Source organism: Pseudopipra pipra, chromosome 2 (genome assembly GCF_036250125.1).
Source record: "Pseudopipra pipra isolate bDixPip1 chromosome 2, bDixPip1.hap1, whole genome shotgun sequence".
Lineage (NCBI taxonomy): Eukaryota > Metazoa > Chordata > Aves > Passeriformes > Pipridae > Pseudopipra > Pseudopipra pipra.
In genome coordinates, this window is record NC_087550.1 from 103,562,797 (window position 1) to 103,581,527 (window position 18,731).

At 42.0% G+C, this 18,731-nt stretch overlaps 2 protein-coding genes across 12 annotated transcripts in view; both read right to left on the reverse strand.

Moving 5' to 3' along the window:
* PHKA2 (phosphorylase kinase regulatory subunit alpha 2) overlaps nucleotides 1-5,888 on the reverse strand; it is a 46,709-nt gene extending 40,821 nt beyond the window's left edge. The window contains exons 1-2 of one of the 2 annotated variants that reach the window (XM_064646706.1): nucleotides 5,707-5,888; nucleotides 66-224 (exon numbers count right to left, since the gene is read on the reverse strand). In XM_064646706.1, the coding sequence (XP_064502776.1) occupies nucleotides 66-224; nucleotides 5,707-5,784 (237 nt within the window). In that variant the 5' untranslated portion in view covers nucleotides 5,785-5,888. The remainder of the gene's footprint in view (nucleotides 1-65; nucleotides 225-5,706) is intronic. The other variant, XM_064646707.1, reaches the window with a different exon arrangement.
* Nucleotides 5,889-7,784: 1,896 nt separating this feature from the next.
* The window catches only part of ADGRG2 (adhesion G protein-coupled receptor G2), a 65,768-nt gene continuing 54,821 nt past the window's right edge, over nucleotides 7,785-18,731 (reverse strand). For 8 of the 10 annotated variants that reach the window (XM_064646718.1, XM_064646720.1, XM_064646725.1 and 5 more), the window contains 2 exons: nucleotides 14,453-14,605; nucleotides 7,785-9,887 (listed from right to left, as the gene is read on the reverse strand). In XM_064646718.1, coding sequence (XP_064502788.1) covers nucleotides 9,703-9,887; nucleotides 14,453-14,605 — 338 coding nt within the window. In that variant the 3' untranslated portion in view covers nucleotides 7,785-9,702. Of the gene's footprint in view, nucleotides 9,888-14,452; nucleotides 14,606-15,246; nucleotides 15,339-18,731 lie in introns of those variants that run through there. The other 2 variants (XM_064646723.1, XM_064646724.1) reach the window with 2 other exon arrangements.

The following is an 18,731-nucleotide window of genomic DNA, read 5'->3' on the forward strand; positions in this document are numbered from 1 at the left end:
TCAAAAACACCACTGTATGAAAAAAACCAAACAGTATAACTGGTTTATGCCAAACTTTGACAAACCTGCTCGAGCTCGTAGGCTTTGGCCTTATCCTCGTCCCGGTCCGCATTCTTCCGATAAGCCATTCCCAGCCCCCACACGGCCAGGATGCTGTAGACGTTGTCCCGAACCCAGGCATCTTTGTGGTCTGCACCAGCTGAAAGCAGCCCTGTAACTGGATTCTAACCACGGCAGAAGGAATAAAGAACAAATATTACTACCTGAAGTCCCATCCATTAGGAAGCACCACTTCTTTCTGTATTAAAGGGTAACAAAATAAACATGATTTCACGCTGATTGCACACTGTGGCTGCTCACAATTTCACAACAGAAGTGAGGTCCCATCTTTCTTTCCCAAACTCATGTAAGTGATATGTAAAATTCATTTGAACACTTCAGGATGTAAAACTTAGAGTATCCAGCTGGGCATTCTCATCCACACAGGATTGTTAGCTAAGTAACTGAGTGAAATTCTAAATACATTGAGGAAATAGGAATTTAAATTTTAGATATTTGTGAGGAAAAGAGAGTACCAGTCAACATTAGAAATTCAGTCTGGAATATATTCTTTTCTATGCATCTGGTCTCTGACATAATCTCAAGGAAGTAAAAACCACTACTTATCTTCTAGGAGATTAAAAAAGTATTTCTGTATATCTGCCTGCTGGGTTTATGACAGTTAAATGAATGCATGCAAAGCCTTTTTATATTCTCCTTTGGAAAAAGTACAGAAAGACAAATTCTGAAGGTGTTGAAAAGCAGCACAGTGAGTAGCCTCCTGCACTCCAAATACTCCATTAAGTTTTTCATTGCATCATTGATTCCCATCACTTCACTATCCATAATTTTTAAGACTGTCTTTCTCGGCTGTATGTTCTGCAGTAATAAAAAAATGAGGCAAAGAAGGAAAAGGTCGATAGAAGTTTCAGTCAAATTAAGCCTTTACAGAAAATTTCAGTGAATGAAGACCAGTTGCCAGGGCTGACGTGACAAGGGGCAAAGATTACAATAATAAAGATGAGTAAAATTTAAAAGAATACATACACCAATTTGTCATTTCTCCCACACACTGTTTACTCAACTCCTTCCACAGTCATTTTTAAGAAGCCGCTTTGAGGGGGAGGAGCTTCAGTTACAATTTCCTGGGCTTTGCATGTGATCATTGAACACCACAGGGGTGACAGCCTGACAGAAGTGACTGGGCACAGTCTGCCCTATTGTTATGGTTTAAATACAGCAGTGTTTAGTGGTTCCCTGACAGTAGAGATGTGGCTCTGCTGAAACAGTCCCTCCTCAGCGCGGTCTCCACAAACCAAGTAACAACTGAAGGATCCCTTACTCACCTGTTTGATGGGGAAAGTAGCACATATGAATGCAAACAGCTTAAAAATCGTCATTTTGATCTTGAAAAGTCAAGCAAGGAGTAACAGAAGAACAAGTATGCAAGCAAAAGAGGAAACCTCGGTCCCAGTTCGGCACTGTGCCCACAGGACAAAACCCAGGATCTGAAGAGGCAGACAGCGTATTCCCAGCATTTTTAGCACTTTAGTTCTCTCTCTCCCTCCCATGCAGGACAACAAATGTCTATGCACCTGCAGCTCTGGCTTAATAGAGATCACCTTGCTGTCTGAGAAATGATCCTTTTAGTTTATTTTTCCCCACTCAATGCTGGGCTGGCTGCCAGTTGAAAAATAAAAATGTCTCTGGGTACCAAAATGGAAATCCCAGAAAAATGGCCCATGCAAGACTTTAAAAGACTTTTCAGCTCCCAGGAAGGGACCTGCCTACCTTCAAGAGGCTCTATTAAACACATCCAAGGGCAGCTATCACCATTTCAGAACCTTTGGTTCCTCTACAAGATGGTCTCGGCTTTGGGGCACACTGGGGCTGCTTCTCATGGACTGACAACACATTAATGTCTTTCCTCATGCACATTGGGACTGTTAGCAGAACAACATAATATATGAATTAATATTTTAAGTGGTTTTGCTCTGAATTTTTTAGAAAGTGTTTACTCTTAAAAACTACAATTATTTGTTTCTGTTACCTGCTGACACCATACGAAAACTACAGCACTTACAAGGTGCTAAAGAACTCAAGAGAAACACTGAGTGCACTTAATCCCACAGATGTCAAAGGGATTTTAGCTCAATTAGTACTTCAAAGCATTACATCTATGCAGTGATTGCTAATTGGACTAGCAGGTCTCATCCTGCAAATCACATTGCACATACAGATCCACAGAGCAAAGAATTTTACCAGCACCCATGGGCTCTCAGCTGAGAGTGCTGCAACAGAAAGCTGATTGCTGGACTAAGACTTTAAACTGTTGTATCATGCCCAATCTTATTTTTAAATCTGTCTCTTAATCTGGAGACAAAAAAACCCCCAGCAACCCAAACCACAAAACATACCAGTTCCTACAGGGCAGCAGGCACTAATAAGAACTTCAGCAGTACAGGCACAAAAACAACGGGGTTCTAACCAGACTAGCAAAACAAATAAACCCACATTTGGCATCTTGCTGAAAATCTATTTAATTTGCACCTGTCTCATTGATCTATCAGATGAAAACTGATGTAAGCTCTAGCAAAGCCTGCAGATAGCTTGCTTGTGTGAAACCAGATGTAACACAGTTGGGCTTAATCATAAAAGTATGACAGATGTGCTTTCCTTATCAGTTCCATATGCCTTCCACTTATAGTACTGTACCAATATTTAAAATGTACACAGATGTTAAGTTTTACTATTTTATGGGCATATCTTAAGATTCACATTTTTTCTTATCTCCTTCAATTTAAGAGCTGTAATAAGCAGCTGAGAACATCCTTCTGGTGGTGCTCTTCAGTGTCTGCTCTGCTACAGCACTGAATCATCCCTCTGTCCCCTGCCCCTGGGGGTACATGGAACTGCTGGCAGATCCCACACAGACAGGAGCCAGCTGTCTGGTCTCAGCCTCCTTGAACAACCTTTAACAGGACCTATCACTGTGCATGGTGACCAGCAGAATGCAACATCTGCAAAGTGAGAACAAGTTTGCTACTGACCCCATCCTGCAAGGTTCCACACAAGGAAAACTGTCAACCCTGGTGCAGGGTCTGGACCTGTGCTTTGGACACGTCTGCCTGGTAGCACATATGCATTAAAAAATTAAAAATTACCTCTAAAATCACATCAATTTAGAGTGAGTGGAATGAACACAAGATCAATTGCTGCTTCTGAGAAACCTGACTCCTGATGTATTAAACACCTTATCAAAGCAAAATGTTCTTAGCACACTACGTGTTGTCCTTGCTGCACCCCTACAAAGGTGAGTGTGTCACCGCCCTCCATCACAGCACAGCTGGTGTGCCAGGTCTGCACTCCAGCAGCTTGTGGGTGTGAGGTACATGGGCACAGCCACACATCACCCCTGTGCTGAGCGGCGACACCTCACAAGCATTTTAAATGCCTTCTGGCTCTTCTGCCAGGCTGCTCTGGGTCAAACTGATGGCTAAAATCCCCCTCCCTGGCACCAAGAAGGCACCAGCGGCAGCAATGCAGCAGCCCAGCCCATCCAGCCACAGATAATTCTGCTACCAAGGAAGTCAGGATTGCATGTGGCCCAAGACAACCATCCTAACTTGCCCAAGTAAGCATTGCATCTCTCCACCCAGCTGAGCACATTTTCAATCTACTGCAGTGAAAAACCATAAAGGGTATAGATATAGGAAAAAAATCTAGACACATGCCTTGAGCATCTCTCTGGGCCCCTTTGTGATATTGCTGTCCCTCTGCCTTGCTTCTAGCCTGTGGCTTGCTTTCCACATACAGAAGAAAACTTTTCTTTCCTTTCTCTGCCTCTGAAGTATCCCAGACATTAAGCCCTTAGTGGAAAAGGCAATACACAGTCACAAACACTCATCCTGGCACTGTAAGTAGCAATTAGAAAATTCTAGGTCACCGATATAAACTCCTGTATTACCATTTAGTTATCCTTTTTACTATTGTTAAATATTAGTATCATTAAGGCACAGTTTTTATGGGGCATGTTTGAGCTTTGATCTCAGAGGCTCCATCTCTCTTCTAAATGAAGGCTGTTATCAGTATCTTCATCTCATAAAAATGGAAAGCAAGGCAGGTACTGGAAGCCAAAGTGATTTGCCCAATGTCATCCTGCAGACAAAAGGCAGAGACAGGAGCACAACTCTAAGCATCTCCTGCACCCCTGCACAGCGAGAGAGCAAAATTATCTCTTCACACCACTTATGTTCCAGATGTTCTTGTATTTTTTTACAAATACAAGATTTCACAATAACAAGTACACAAACACCAATTCACAGGTGTCTGGACACTGTGCCCACAACAGCAATCAGTGACAAAAATCTTATTGACCTAGGAAGATTTGGGTCTTCTTTCACTGCTTTTCAGTTTCTTGAAACTCTCAGCAACAAAGTATATTTGGTAACTGATTTGAGCAAGTAACTCTGTTGCTCTCATCTTTATGTACAAGACTGTTATAACCGAAGCATGACACTGCTCAGCACACTGTGAGTCCTCAGAGCCAGCCTGGGTGAAGCGAGCACACAGAGAGCACTGCACTGACCAAAAAGCACAGGTTAACAGCCTTCCCCAACCATCTCCGCTATCTTCATTCTTTCACCGCTCACATGTGCAGGCAGCCCCGTCCGACGAGCCAGAGCCCCAGCAGTGTTAACAGCGGGAGAAGAGACTGGAATCTCTGGGACGTGCCCCGCCGCACACACGTGCCACAGGGAGCACACAGGGAGCCCTGCGCTGTCCCGGATCCACACTGAGTTGTGCTGACAGACACGGCCCAAAGGCCCTGCTCAGAGCTCTTATGTTACTGGGCCTTAATGGTGTTGTGGGCATGTATATATATATTCATATATATATAGTGTGTATACTGTGCAGCGGGTGGGTGTCTATCATAACACAAAATCAAATAATATACTGAGTTGGAAGGGGATCATCTTGCTCATCGAGTCCGACTCCTGGCCCTGTGCAGGACACACAAGAATCACATCATCACACTATATGCCTGAAAGCATTGTCAAAATGCTTCTTGAACTCTGTCAGGCTCGGTGCTGTGGCCACTTCCCCAGGGAGCCTGTTCCAACGCCCAACCACCCTTTGGGTGAAAAACCTTTTCCTGATATCCAGCCTAAACCTCCCCTGACTCAGCTTCATATCGTTTCCTCAAGTCCTGTCACTGTTCACAAGCGTGAAGAGATCGGAACCTGTCCCTCCGATTCTCCTCGTGAGGATGCTGAAGACCACAATGAGATATATCCCCTCAATGGGAGGGGATGGCCACGAACACATTACTATCATTATAAAGTACAACAATTTGCAGGCTCAGGCTCGCTGTATTTTCCACACGCTTTCCAGCGTGCATGTACACAAGCGACAGCGAGCACCGCCCGGATCCGCAGCGCCTCAGCATTCCCCGCGCTCCTCCCCCGGCGGGCACAGGAGATGCGGAGGGGAGGAGGCCGTGAGCCGGCTGGAGGGGGGATGTTCTCCCACCGGCCCCGTCGTGGCCCTCCTGCACCCAGCCCGCCGCCACCGGCCCCGGCAGCTCCCCCGCGCCCCCCATCACAGCCTCATCGCACCGGGCGCCCCCGCCCCGACCAGGCGCCCCGGAGCGGCGGCCGCGCTCACCTGGTGGCAGAGGATGGTCCGCTGGACCAGGCGGGCGTAGCCGTCCAGGCGCACCCCCGAGTTGCTCCGGCTCCTCATCGTCCCACGGCCAGCCCGGCTGCCTGGCCCGGCTGCCCGGCCCGCCCGCTCCCCTCCCGGCCGCGATCGGGGCGGGGACAGCCGGAGATGGCGGCGGCGGCCTCTTCCCCTCCTTCCCTGGGCGGTGGCGGGAGCGCCAGCCCGCCCTCACGGCGGGGCGGGGCGGGACCGGCCTCCTGCCCCCGGCAGCATCGGGCGCCGCGGGGTGATGGGGACCGAGGACCCAGCAGGGGAGAGGCCGTAACGCGAGAAAGGACAAAAACATTTGTAAAAATGCGGCATCTGTTAAAAACAAAGTCGATTTTATCCATCCTCTTCTAAGTTCGTAAAATAAAACTGAAAAGATCAGAATACTTACTGGAAGCTTTTTTCCTTTTTTCTTTCCCCCCCCCCCAGCCTTAAGAAACCCCACAGTTCCGAGATCTGATCCAATGAAGGACAAAAAAACCCTAAAACAACCCCCACACAAAAAACCCCACAAACTAACAAAAAACCCTAAAAAATCCAAGGCTTTATCAGGTGTTTTCACACCTCAGTCCCAGCCTTGGCTTTCCCGCTCAACAAAGAAACAAGACTTGAGAGATTTCTGAAGGAAACGAACCTGCTATTCCCACAGGCATTCCCGAGGGGCACTGAGCAGCTGGGCTTCTGACTTGATTTGCCCGTGCCTTACCGCAGTCTGCTGTTCCCCAACAGGAGCAAGGAGCAGGAATAAGGGATGTCAGGCAAATAGAACCAAGAAGTTTACAAACACAAACCACAACGTGTTACGTTCAGTTGCAAAATCTTCAGCACCTTCCCTCTGTGCTCCTGGCAATAGGAAGTAAAAGAGTGTGAAGTGTGGATGGGTGCGGAAGCGCTGAACAGATGTTGCAGAGTAGCTGAAGGTGCGGGATTCACTCATTTCAGAAAGGATTTTTTTCCATTTTTTTTTTCTCACGTGAAATTGCAGCATTAACAGATTTAATATTGTAACTTTTTCTTGCTGTGCTTCCTTCACTGACTATGTAACTGACAACCATGGTTGAGAGAACAGCATTCAAAGGAGACACTTTCCTTCAGCGAATATCAGACACCTACACCCTGTAGGTTTCACCAGGAAGGGACAGGGCACTACTTGAAGGTTCACCATCTCCATCTGCCAGAGCTGTGCTGTCCCAAGACCTGGACCAGTTCACTCCCCTAAACTCCACACCAGCTCCTTGCTTCAGGGCACTGCTTTTTACAGACACTGCCTACACTGAGGGAACAGGTTTGCTGAGCAAGGTGATGTCAGCTGTACATGGTAGGTTGCTGTTTATCTATGACTAAGTTTAAAACCTCCTTACAGATGTCCCCAAGTTAGCTTTGCACCCACGAGTTGATGCACAGAGTTTAACTCTGTGCTCTGGGAAGGGGTTGCATCTTTCCCCAAGCTCTGGGTGCCATGGCTAAACTCCTAGCAGCGCCCAACAGACCAAGTACCAAAAGGATACCATAACACCTAATGTGAAAACACATTTTCAGCTAGTTTAATGATGATGATTATTTACAGAGCTAAAATAATATGCTGGTGTGAGCGACAATATGTGCGTGCTTTTAAGTGGCAAAGTCAGAAAGGGCTCCCCACCCCTAGGAATATATAAAATAAAAATTATTTAAAGAAGCCTAATATATCTTAGTGTGCAAAAAATAGAAACAAAACGAAGATTCCAAGCAGGTCAGTGACAGCAGAATATGTATTTTCATAGGGAATTCAACTACTGAAGCCAAATGCAGCTGTGTGCTTTTGCTTATAGCATACTTGTGGGAGAGCTTCAGCAGACTTGGACAGGCATTGGCTGGACAGACTTACCACGGTTTTCTCTGCTAAAATCCAAATCTTCTAGAACTGTGAAAGGTAAAATACGTGAGAGACAATTAATGTAACAGCTAGGTCAGCATTTTCTCCAAGAGGTTACTGCAGTTCATGTAATCTGAAGAATTGTAATACAGGCCAGTATTAATGACACATTCATCTAAAAGACAAAGTTTATATATTTTATGTGTTGTATTTGCTGCAAATTTATTACTTTTTTTTTACAGTTGAAAATATAAATATAAGAACATTAAATAAATTTACAAGAAACACTGCAAAGGCAATTAGCCAAATAGTTAAGGCGTTCACAGAAATGCATTCCAGCTACTAGCATTCCAGGATGGGCTTTATTAACATGCAGCTAAAACCTTGCGGATAAACACAACGAATACTTTAAATTCTCACATTAAAAACATATTCAGAGTAATCTTAGATATAGGTGACCGAAAGAACCCATGTGTTATCCACAGAACCACAAGAGGGTTTGAGTACTGAAGAGGTTCAGTTGCTGAACTACAACAGAGCCCCAGATAGGAGGCATTTAGCTGATGCTTTTTGTTGAGAAGAGTGTTTCCAGAGCTCCCTGCTGAGTCCTCTGGGAAAGCAAAGCCCTTGCACTCCTTCAACATGCATCTGCTTCACACATCCCCCTTTACAGGGTCTGTTACTCTGCAGTCAGGTGCCAGTTTGTTCTAGTTCTTGCTCCAGGAGCATCCAGCCTTTGACCAAGAACACAGATTAAAAAAGCAGTGGTCACAGCCACACACCTGTGTGAGGAAGAAGAGGTACAGCCAGGGCTCAGGCTAATTTCTGTTCAGGAAGAATCTTCACAACGTTGTATGGGCTTTCAGTTGTTTTGCATGAAGAGCAAAAATCCAGCCTTTATCAGGCAAATATCACAAGAGGAATGAAATTTTGCTTCAGCACTTACTGAGCAAGGGCTTCGGGATTTGGTTTGCCAACCAAGGGCCAAAGCACAAGCAGAAATACTCATCAGAATAGCCCAAGAGCTGCCCCTTAAAAAACAGCCACACAATGAAGCAAACAATTTCTCAGCTACTAAACATAGCAGTTGGTACTTATTATTTCTATTTTTTTTCCCAAAAAACCACAAACGTCTCTACTTTCATCATTGCAAATGAGAGATGGCAGTGTGTATAATCTCTGGAACCACCACTCAAGACAAAAACTGACTCTGCTGAAATCAGTGGCAAAAATTCTGATGGACTTACTCAAGCCACAACATAACTTAGTTGTATTTAATAACCCTCTGACTACTTTACTTATCACTCCCTCATTCGTGGCACTCTAGTTGGATTATATTCAGTTTTTATCCTTCTGTGGTGTACTAAAAAGTTGCTAGAGGTTCAAGACTGATCGTGTTTGTTATTTACAGTTCTCCATCTAGTGAATATATTCAAACCACTGTAAGTGATTCCACTTACTCAACAAAGTAACTTCTATATCATTCTGTTAAAGTTAATTAACTAAAGAAAAATATGAACTTACAATAAAAGTTAAAAACAAAATACCAGTTATTTTTCTATACATAGGAATATTTATATTACAAGAAATAAATATAAAATTATCATTGAGATGCTTAAGAGTTGATATTTTTCTGTTTATGTACATCACTACAGAGTTTACTACTACAACGTACAAAAAGTTGAGGACAGTGTAGCTAACATTTTGAAAGTTAACATCGTTTGTATGGACAAGTTGTAACTTTCTACATCTATACAATACTACTAAGCATTATAACCAGATAAACTTAATTGTAATGAAAAAAGTCTAAACAAAACTTTTGTTCAGATGTAAAAAAAACCCTCAAAAAACCCATTCTGATGAAGAATCAAAATGGAAATGTGCCAGCTGTAATCTGACATCCAAGACCTTGTAAAAATAGTAGCTTCCTTTTTTTTTCCTTTAATAATTGTCCTTGTCAATCCATTGCATGGCTGCCTTGAAGTTCCAGTACCATATATTAAATAAAATCAGTTCTTGGTGTGCTCACATTATGTAAAACTGTTAAAGTAAAACTCTACTTCACACTGTAAAACAATGTGCTGTTTAAAAGGAAATCACATTTTCTCCATAGAATTTAGGCTTCCTCTTTTTGAAGTCCTTCTGAGTGAGATGTGGCTTTCTTGGCTGCCAGTATCATCCTTGTCTTGAAATACAAGTTGTTTGCCTGAAAAGTCATGGAGACACACATCACCATTCTGTACACTGAAAAGAACACCATTCTTCTCACTGGAAAGGTGGCCTGTTGAAACAAAAAAGTGCATCCGGCATGAGAAAGGTTCAGAATTAAGTCTCCCATGCTTTTTCAGTCACTGAAGGGAGTTCCTAGACTCTCATTTTATCCCTGCAACAATTAAAAAAAATGTGGATTTTTCTGTACTTATTTTGTATATAGTTCTCTGTGTGAAACCATGAGATTTGAGAGATGCACAATAGTGTCATAGGTTTTCTTGTTTTAAAGAAAAAAAACAAAACCTGCTTGGAATTTTTGTTCCCTTTACCACCGTGGAAGAAAGGTGTTGAGTGAGGGAGGGAGAGGAGATGGCCAGAGTGAGCACACACATAAAAGGACTGGCTAATACCCCCATATTCCAAGCTAATGTCTTCAGCAGACTGTAGGGGAAGGTGAGGTTTTGGTTTTTTTCTTCTGGGTACAGCACCTCACTTTTGCCCGGCCTCAGGGAGGGGGTGTGTGTGAAAAGAAAGAGCTCCGGGATTCATTTTGTTTTCGGCCAAGTCATCTAGCTGCCTTTGGACCCGGTTCGCCTTCGTTCCCTCACGCCCTGTTCTGCCACGGCCCAGATTTGCCTCGGATTTCATGGGAGAAGCCGGTAGCATCCGCAGAGGAACTTTTGAGGGGAAAAGATGTTCTTCCCCCCCCCCCCCCCCCACTCCTCCTTCTCCGTGCTGGTGCAGTTTACACCCATTGCCGAGGAAGGGGAGTTCCAGCCGGAGCCTTTGACAGCGTGAGTCCACAGGAGGAATCACTCTCCCGCTCCTCCCTCCCCTTCCGTGCGGTCCCACCGGAGCCCAGCCGGGCTCCCTGCTGGCCCTGGTTAGAACTGCGCCGAAAAGTACTTAATTGTATTCGGAGGGAGTTTGGGTGCGGGACTGTTGCTTGTTTTCTTTTGTTGTGTTACCTATACATGTATATTCTTTGGTAAAGAGATGTTATTTTTCTTTTCCACACCTTTTCAACTGGAGCCTCTTAATTTTGAAGTTATAATTACTTAGAGGGTGGAAGTTGGTTTTTCTCGTATCCCGCCCTCCTTAGCAAACACTCCTTTCTAGTTAAACTGAGACAAATAGGATTCCATAGTTTTAAACAGTCAGGGGCACGATTCTCAAAATATAAACCTTGACTTGGAATAAATATCACTAGATAAGATGCAAAATACTTCTTATTTTAGTTTGCTTTATCAATTTAAGTTTAAAAGGTTTCTCAGGTATGCCATGCATCTGAAAGAATAAAGTGTTTGAGAAACCAGGGATATTTTTTTTTCCTTTGAAAGGCATTCGATTTGCAGTATCTATTTCTGGAGGACAATCAGAATATGGCCTAGGTCCAATCATGGGTCAAAGTCATTTAGACTGGAGAGAATCTTACACATTTAGGTGAACCTACAATGAACATGTATAATACCACTGGTGACTGAAGCCTTTTAATGAAATGCTCCACAAATGCTCAGTTCACTGGATAGAATCTCCTACCTCTATGCATCACATTCTAAATATTTTTTAATGAGAAATTGGATTTTTTTATTCTAAGTATTTGTGTAAATGCTTCTGTTTGGATTTTTTTTTTATTTAGTTATTAATTTAAGCAGCCATCAAGCACTTAAGCAGGCACAAATGTAAAAAGGGTAAGATGAGCAGGAGAGCTTTGTTCATCAATTCAAATAGTAAAAAAACTGAAATGACAGAAAATTAACATACTTGCTGACACTGTAATTGTTGTTTAACCCCCTGCCTGACTACAACTGTTTTATTTTAGGAATGTTCAAAATAGCTGTGCCCTAATGTTAGGGTAAAATCTGGGAAGAAAATAAGGCTATTGTCTGAACAAATTCAGAGAAGTAGTTTCTCTTCCTCAGTGAGAAACCTGATGATATCAGGTATGCCATGTGATACCGAATGGCAGTTTCCCAAGCATGCAAATCGGTAACAGAAAAACTGAAACCAAGGAAGTATTAGAATGCCATGAAAAGATGAAGTTACACTGTCCAGTAGGCAAGCAAAGCCACATCCCAAATTTATCATGGTAAACCATTCAGTCCTCAATCTGGAATAGCATTTCAGTGGAAGCAGTGAGGTCAAAATCATAAAGTGTTTACAGCTCAGTGTATTTATGACATAGGTCTTAATTTCTAGAGTGTTTTCTTTTTGGAGCTCACTTTTTAAAGTGAAGCATTACAATGTTATTTTTAAGTTCTGGTTGTGAGAGCAGGACAATCAGGTACAGCAAATTAGAAGGTCCCATGTTCCTAACACCAGTCAATTGCCTTTTGGAGGCATTTGCCCAGCTCTTCTGAGATACAACTGTCCCATATTTGGAAGATTAAGGGTAAGGAATTGCCTCAAAGAGTTTTGCTGTCCAAACATAGGTTTAGCTATCTTCTCATGGAAGTCCTAAAGACCCAGAAGAATTATTTAGTCGAACTATGCAAGGAAGGTATCATACAACCCTCTTGACATGAGTGGATGCTGTGGTACAAGGTTGACAATATATTCAAAATATACAATAAAATACAGGAGAAAATGAAGTGGATCATCTGAGACATCTGTGTTTGTGAGTGCACTGGAACAACGTTCTTTAGCTGCTTTGTCTGAGAAGCCTTTGGCACTGGACACACAGACTGTCACACTGGAAAGATCTAATTATCTGAATAAACTGGGACAGAATTGGAGAGTGTCCCACAGAATTGGCATCATTCAATGGTTTAGATCATCAGTTTAGCATCTCATTCTAAAATGCTATCCAAAACAACAAAAACATTTTCCAGAAAGCCACAACAGGACTATTCACTCAGTTGCTACAACAAAATAGTTTAATAGAACATCTCTGTTATCTTTCTTTCTGTTGAGAAAAGCGGTCAAATGCTTATATACAGCTGTGTATAAGCATGTAAAATGCTTATACACATATAGGGAGAGATGGCATCTTTCATCAGAGTAATTAATATAGCTGGGGAAAAACACACACCCATCAAGACATGCAAGCTTTTGTGCCTGAAAATTTCTCTCTTTGAGAAGTAATACCTCTACCTAGAATGTTACCTGACTTTACTGGTGAGAGTTACTGGATTCTGGTTCTTAACTGACCTGTTAGATACAAAGTATGTTAATTATTGCATTGTGTGGTATCCAAATTAAGAGATTTTATAAACGATTATGAAAAAAAAAAGGAACTAGTTTTACAAGCTCAGTTTGGAAAACTGTTCAGGGCATGTCCAAGTGCCATTTCCTGAAGTATTGCGATTTCTTTTCACTGTGCAGTTAGTACATTCAAAGGGACAGTAATCTATTAGGGGGCAGCACATATGAATTCCATAGCTTTTACTCTGTACATCTGAGAGGTTATCTGCTGAGATTATCCCATTGATTATCTGCTGTCTTCTGACAGCATAGACCAGGAAATGAGGGCAACCCCACCTCTCCAAGTATGTCCAACAAATTCATAATAAACATTCCAGCTGATGACATGACTTCTTAGCCTCAACTCTTAATCAATTGGGAAAGATATGTCAGGCACACAGGAGTAATGTCCTCTGAGATTTGCTCAAGTTTTTATCCATTACAGATTTTTAAGTTATTTTTCTCTTTGAAAAACTGATGGTCTTTTCTGAGAGCTCAAATCAGCAGCATGACATGTGCCCAGCAAGAGTGTGAAAAACTAGATTATGTCCACTGAAAAAAGATCACTTTTTAATAAGTACCTTCAGTGGTGATTCATATTTAGTTTTCTCAATAGACAAATAAGCCACACCAAATTGCAAATGAAATTGAGTGGAGTGCTATATACACCTGAGTTTCAACTTATCAGGAACAGAGCAGAGGGTAGCAGTTCAGAGGACAGTATTATGTCAGAACAGGAAGGATAGGTAATTTTACTTCTGAAGAATTGTTTCTTGCAACAAATATGTTTCTGTTAGGCAAAAACATCCTTAAAAACCCCACAAGGGAAATAAAGGGCTATAGAGAAATTCAGTTTTGATGTTTTTTCTGTAGCAAACGGTGAGGAAGCCCTCTCAGCAGTGCTCTCTTCACTGAGGTGATAAGTTATAGTCTCCATTTTCCCTTACTTCTCTTATAAGCAGCTTCCATATGAGCACTCCATTAATTTTCTTCCTCATATTACCTCCTACTTGATTTCTTTCAGACTTTCAAGCTATATTATTATCCTATATTTATTTCTTCTTTCGGCAATATTTGTTCTAACATGGTTTAAAATGTGAACTGTTTCAAAATGTGCTTGAAGTTTTTTGTCATGTATTCATCTGACAAGAACAGTGTTATCAGCAGCTTCTGGTAAGTAATTGCTATAATAACAAATATTACCCACTAAATGATATATAAATCAAGAGTTCCCAGTGACTAGGAGAAATGGATATTTTACAACTTTGCCTGTAGTTCCCTAAAATGGAGGTGTGATATTATTTGTGAGGAAATCCTGAAATATTCTGACCTTGTACTTATGAGTAACATTTTGCCAGCACTTCCTTTTACATCACCATTAAAGAGAATAGCACTTTTGTTTCAAGACAAGGAAAAAATAGCTTGAGAAATATTACTTGGCATTATACTTACCATTTCCATTCGCATGCACTGAATAATCATTATTCATTAGCAGTGTTGTAGAGTTAGTGGAGTTACTGTTTGATTGTAAGGAATTGGAAGAACTGGATACTCCTTGATTTACAGTCTGCTTCTTTAAACCGTTAGTAGCAGTTCTACTCCAGTCTACAACAGATACATGACACAGAAAATAGCACAACTCATACAAGCAATATATAAAAATATAGTTAATAATGCAACTGAATTAAAATAAAAGCAAGGCTTTATCCACTCGTCTCACAGTATTCTAGACAGAATTATATTCTCCTAAGAATTCAATGATTCTTGATGTTTAAAATTATTTAAATATAGTTCCTTTTTCTCCTGTCCCTTTTGTTAATAAAAGTAGTTTTCCCAGGCTGTTTGTAACTGACAGCTATTCCAGGACTTCCCCATGTGGGTTCCAGGGGCCTGCCATGAGGGATACGACACCACCCCACCTCTGTGAGGTTTGACCCATCCCTTTCCTCTCCAGACACACACACAGGTACCCCACCACAAGGTGCTTCCAACTCAATAGTTACTGATCTGATGTCTAACATTCCACTCCATTGGGTTGGAACAACCGCTAGGACCAGGTTTAACCATTTGTCATATTCTTGTAGAGGCAGCCGTGGTGCAAGCTAGTGGACAGAGGGAGAAAAAGGACGGGAGAAAGAGGAAAGTATGCAAGAAAGCACACAGTGGGCAGTTGTTATATCAATAACTATAAACTAGGAGTTCTATCAATATAGAAACTCTGCTCTATGCAAATCACTATCTCTCACCCAGTGGGTCCCGAACTGCAGCAAATCAGGATCCAGGGAAAGAGTTCAGAATCTGGTTATTGCAGTGGCCAGAGAACTTCCTCCACTTGTATCTGTGGACAGCATCCTTCTTTGGTGAGGTACAGCACTTTAAAGAATCTTTGCTTACTTAATAACAACACATTAGGCATTAGCTCAAACCAAATACCTATATCCTAGACTACTACTTTACCACCCTCATCCTTCCCACCAAGCAGGCTTCAGGGGCAATGTCAAGGTGTATCATGGGAAAGAGATATTCAGTAATACACAAAAATCTGGTTGCCACAGGGGAAACTGTTCTTACCAACTCAGTCTAACTTACAAAAAAACTTCAGTGGTTACTAAACTCAAAATCTTCACCTGTTTGCAGCTGGAGAAAACTTTTTGCTGCCACCAACAGTCTTTATTATCCCCTTTTCTCCCTCCCTCCAGGGGCTATCCACTCTGAGGAGGTAGGAACAGGTATACAATACTTTGGTTATTCTGAGCTATTGCACTTGCTGTTTCAGAAAAGAAACACAAACATTACAGCAAAACAAAACTTAAAAGCACAAAATGATTATGGTCTTATGCTAGAGACTGCTTTTTGCTAACACAAAAAGGTGACACGTTTAGTCTTTTTACTTTACAGTCTCTAATTCTGTTGCAGCTATTTTCTGTTTCTAGAGTTGACTTTATTATTCTAGGATTTCCTGCTTGTACATCTCTCAAGTGTGGGTAAATACAGAAATCAGAAAAAGTCTTGTTGGCACTTCCTTTCCTCTTTGGACATTTGTATGACAGGAGAGAAAAGAAAACTTGGTCTTTCTGAGACCGATCTTAAAAAGAGGGAACAATCCATTTGGTGTCAATTCTGTATTTTCTGCCATGGGCGTTGGTGGTTACCTATGCAACAATTGCTATTTGGCTTGCAATTCTTTTTCTGGCTCCTAGAGGCAAGGGATAGAAAGCTGAGGAACCAAATTTCCAATCATTCCTCCTAGAATCTAGCCAGGCTTTTCTTTTAAGGAGGTCTAATACCATAATATTCCTAGGGAAAGGACCCAATATCATTATCGCCTTAGTGGGGTAATCATCACCCCGTAACCAGCATTTCACTCAAGCCATCTGCTGCAGCCAACCGCATCAGCAACATAAATGTTTTTTTATCAGGGACTACCCCACATCTTTTTGCAGTTTCTTCATTCAAGGCAGAAATTTGGGCCCCTGTATCGACTGACAGTGTGGCAGGGGGACCATAAAGGACCAAGGTGAAAGGTTATTACCATATCTCCCTCTTTGTTTTCAGTGAGCTTTCTGTTATGTTTCCATCTGTCGCCCCCAGCTCATTTACCAGGGAGTTTCCCAACTTTTCCGCTAAAGAGGTTGTAGATAGTTCAAACTTGCCAGTCACCGAAGTAACATTGTTTCCTTTTTTGGGACTATCATTTGACTGTCTCCACATTTTTACAAGCATTTGTAAAATGGTCTTGACTGTCTGCCCATCAGTTCTCAAGGGATACCGTCTTTTTCAATCCCTCATTCTACAATAGGCTCTTCGAGACTTTGCCTTCCCAGTTTCAGCCTCTAAATCGTGGAGGCTTTGCCCTTCACTCCATCCTACGGATGGTTGTTTGAGTTTTCACTTCATTTGCAGCACTAATTATCTGTCTACTATAATTTATTAAGTCCTCAGCTATTTCCCCCCATGTAAGAAAGACCAGGTCCTGCCTGCAGCCCTCCTGCACAAGCAGCTCTAAGCCGATCTTGCAATTGTGTGGCATAAAGCTTTGATGAATTAGATAGTCCTTCTATCAGGAGATTAAATCTGTCCAGATTGGCAAGCAACAACATAGGAGGGGGTTGGTGAGGGACAAGCCACCTTTCGTGTATTAATTGGAGGTAAGCAATTGTATTCTTTTAGTGAGTTTACTCAGTGTTGAGGTGGGCATAGTGACAGGTTCTCCGCTCTCAAAGGGGTCCAGTCTTTCTACTCAATAAGCTGCTCTCTGGGTAAGGAATCAAGGTTTTTTGCCATCAGGCATTGTTAGAAACACCTCCAGGCCCCAGAATCTGTATGTTTCCTCATCTGAAAGTTTTATCTTATTTCCACCTGTGAGCGAAACTCTCCAAATGTACTCTGTTTCACTGTCTCTTGTATGCTTACTGTATTTCTTTTGCAATTTTAACAACTCTGTTGGGGAATAAGGTATCTTTTTAGTTGTTACCATGGGCTCTGCCTACCCATCTTCACCTTCATACACAAATCTGACCTTCACAAGCGGGCATAGTTTGGGTAGGAGGGGGAGCTTTTGCTTTACTGTATCAAAATTCTGCTTCAAAGAAATGGATTTTGCCTCCCAAGAGTCAAGAGATTTAACGTCACAGTTACAATACTCTGCTTCTTTAGCCAGGCTAGGGGATTTCATTTCATACCCCATTCCCCTACCCAGGTGGGAAGTGGCATTATGGTTAACATATCTTGCCTCCTTAGCCAGGCTTGAGTCACTTTCCATCCCTCCACTGAGTTGCAACTACAACTCTTTTTCTCTCTCACAGGACTCGTTCAACTTGTCACATTTTCAACCAATCTCTTTTCAGCATTCAACCAAAAGGCATTCAACTTCGCCTTTTGATGAGCTAAGCTCTCAGCTTTCACAGCCACTCTTAACTCAGCTAAGGACTCATTCTGTTTTTGATTGCGCTGATTAGTAACAAATCTCTCTCTCTGAGCAGCCATCAGCACAAGTCTCAGCAAAGAACAGACTAAAGTCTTTCTTTTACCACATATCTTTTTCTTCTGTCTTGCCAGTTCTTTTATTTTCTTAGAGACTAACTTGGGATCATGCCAGTTTTCCTCAGCCCATCTTTCTTTCTTTCTTTGGGACTAGGTGTGCCTCATAATCTCTTAATTGCTCAGCAAGGGGGGAACAGTTTAGGTTCTTTTCACCTTCCACGTGGCTGCTGTCGACTGACATGCTTTGTCTCTTTGTTTGCAATTTGCAATTATTCCCAAACAAAAAACCCCTCTTTTCATCTAAAGGTAAACCCTGCTCGAAGCGCCAAAGATGTAACACTCCACCCCAAGGAGCTGCAAGCTCACAGGTTCAGCTAGGAGTTTTACTTTAACATATATATATATATATATATATATATATATATATATATATATATAAGGTTCTTTAATACCTCGAGATAGCATCAAGAGAATAAGCTACAGACTTGTTCCCAAGAGGTATTTTTTATTAATAATTTAGGGGAGAAAATAAGGGAACTTTGCAAACATTCAAAAGGGCACCACACAAGCTAAGTGAAAATATTCCAGCACATACTATTCCACACCATTTAAGTCAAAATCCAATGTCTCCACATCTAAGTCAAAATCCAATCCCTTGAGCTCCAAGCCACCCAAAGCATCAAGAAAGTAGCAAAGAAAGAGAAGCAGAGGGAGCAAGAAGAGAGAAGAAGAAAGAGGGAGAGACAGA